Source organism: Vigna unguiculata, chromosome 10, assembly GCF_004118075.2.
Source record: "Vigna unguiculata cultivar IT97K-499-35 chromosome 10, ASM411807v1, whole genome shotgun sequence".
NCBI classification, from domain to species: domain Eukaryota; kingdom Viridiplantae; phylum Streptophyta; class Magnoliopsida; order Fabales; family Fabaceae; genus Vigna; species Vigna unguiculata.
In genome coordinates, this window is record NC_040288.1 from 10,849,616 (window position 1) to 10,851,878 (window position 2,263).

Consider the following 2,263-nt stretch of genomic DNA (forward strand, 5'->3'; position numbering starts at 1 on the left):
GAAGAAAAAATGTCTGACCTGAGAGGACTTTCTTTTTTATAATATAATTTTTACTTTATTGTGAAGCAGAGACTGAATGTTCTTTACACAAAACCAACAAAACAACCATAGCCTGAGACATTCACCACAAATTACACATAACATATGAAATTGCTTGAGACAAGCCAAGACCATGAAAACCACTGAGGATGTTACATTAAACACCACACAACACAACAAACACAAACACATAGCTATTATTCTGCAACTAATAGATCATAAGAACTGTCTCTGCTTCATCATTTCTTCTGCACCTCACTTACAGTTGCAAGGGTCACAGGTGCAGTTTGATCCACACTTGCAACCACCGTTCTCAGCTCCAACACCCATTTCACCACCATCGATGTGGGCCTTCACAGCTGCAACACCCAAAACAAGAGTCTCTGTGGTTGTTTTCTCTGCATAGCTCAAATCCGGGTACATCTTGCAACTGCATCATTTAAAAAAAGAGCATTAGATCTTCGTGTAACACAGACCAGAATCTTTCAAGAGAGAGAAACAATTGTGTGCATGGTTTAATCCTAAGGAACTGTGAAAATATTTCTCAATTTCTCTTTTCCATCACCTCAAATTTGCATCTTTTCTCAATTTCTTAATTTCATCATACCAAACTAGCCCTTTAAAACTTTTGTTTTGTTGGTGTTTTAGACATCTTGGTGAAGAAGGTATCCAAAAAGCAATTCAAAACCCCAACCCAACAAGAGTGTCCCCATAACAAAAACTCTGAAAGCTATGAGAGCCTTGGGAAAGTATTAAAATCCAGCCATTTAAAAGTAAAAAAAAAAAAAAATGTAAGGAAAACCACCATAAAATTGCATGCAATTTAGCTAGAACAAAACAATCTACAATGAAAAGTGTGAGAAGAATGAAAAAGGTTTACCTACCCTCCACAGTTGCTGCCACAACCGCAGCTGCTTCCGCACCCACATTTCCCACTGCAGCAAGACATTTTCAGATCAAAGCACAAAAAACAATGAAAATAACACTGTTTAACACAATCACAAATTGAAACTGATGTTTTGGCAAATGAAACCTGAACCCAATTTATAGCCAGAGGTGGGGTTAGGATTGAGATATTGACCGTCCACGTGTCAGATGAATCCAAAATTCATAGCAGTCCTCTCCGCATTCCGATGTCACTTTAATCACTCGTCCCTTCCCAACGATCTGAGCGTTTGCATTGAAAAGCTTTCCCCAACTATTACTCTTTTCAGTATTTTTTTACCCACATAAATTTTACGCAAATAACACAGTTGTTTTGTGTTTGACGTTGGGAATTCGGTACCCGAATTCTAGACAGTCATGTTACATTTTGTTTTTTAATTTCCGATCTGGGTTATATTTTTTTTCTAGACAGTCATGTTACATTTTGTTTTTTAATTTCCAATCTGGGTTATATTTTTTTTCTTTTAAATGAATTTCAATTAGAATTTTGGGAATTTAAAAAAAAAAGTTTTAAGTGTTATTTTTTAATTTATTTTTTAGAAAAACTAGTTGAATTAAAGGTTAAAAAAATTTAATTTCTTTTTAAATTTCTTTAGTTAAAAAAAATTTAAAATAGATTTATTATTGAATATTAAAGAAATATATAAAAAAATGTAATTTATTTATTTTTGAATTTGTTGAAGTTTAAATTTTCTTAAAGAAAAACTAATTTAGTATCGTGTATTAAAGTTATTTTAAGTATTATTCCGAGAAATATCAAAATAAATCTAATTAAATTTTTTATTGAATTTCTTTAGTTAAAAAAATAATTTAAAAATAGATTTAGTATTGTGTATTAAGTTATTTTAGGTGTAAAAAATATAAAATTTAATTTAAAAATTGTATATTAAAAGGTTAAAAAAATAATTTGATTTGTATACTTAGTTTTTTAATATGGTAAGAATTTTGGTAATGTAGCAATGGCTTTTTTAAAGAAAATAAATTTCAAAATATAGATTGATTAAACAATTCTTAAAAATTAAAAAAGAAATATCGAAGTACAAAAAAGTATAAATATATTTAATAAAATAGAATTATGTACAAGAAGTAAAAAAAATAACATTCTAAATTTGTAAAAAGTAATTTCAAAACGATAAAAATTACTAAAATAATTTAAAACCATTGTATTATTGTATTTTAAATAATTTTTTATTTGTTTTTGGTTTATGTAAAATAAGTAACGATAAAAGATAATAATAAAATATTTACCATTTAATTGAATCAAGGATAAATTTATTGA

At 28.7% G+C, this 2,263-nt stretch overlaps 1 protein-coding gene across 1 annotated transcript; it reads right to left on the minus strand.

Moving 5' to 3' along the window:
• LOC114167080 (metallothionein-like protein type 2) lies at positions 1 to 1,049 on the minus strand. Its single transcript, XM_028052012.1, has 2 exons — positions 924 to 1,049; positions 1 to 469 (listed from the first exon to the last, which is right to left on the minus strand). The coding sequence occupies exons 1-2, from the start codon at positions 986 to 988 to the stop codon at positions 295 to 297; spliced, it is 240 nt and encodes a 79-aa protein (XP_027907813.1). The 5' UTR covers positions 989 to 1,049; the 3' UTR covers positions 1 to 294.
• Positions 1,050 to 2,263: the final 1,214 nt, after the last annotated feature.

What these genes read in the sequence shown, in the direction of transcription:
- LOC114167080 (XM_028052012.1), bottom strand. Translation starts at nt 988, where the DNA reads ATGTCTTGCTGCAGTGGGAAATGTGGGTGCGGAAGCAGCTGCGGTTGT. An exon ending in TGTGGCAGCAACTGTGGAGG is followed by an intron (nt 470 to 923) that starts GTAGGTAAACCT and finishes TAAATGATGCAG; the next exon opens with TTGCAAGATGTACCCGGATT.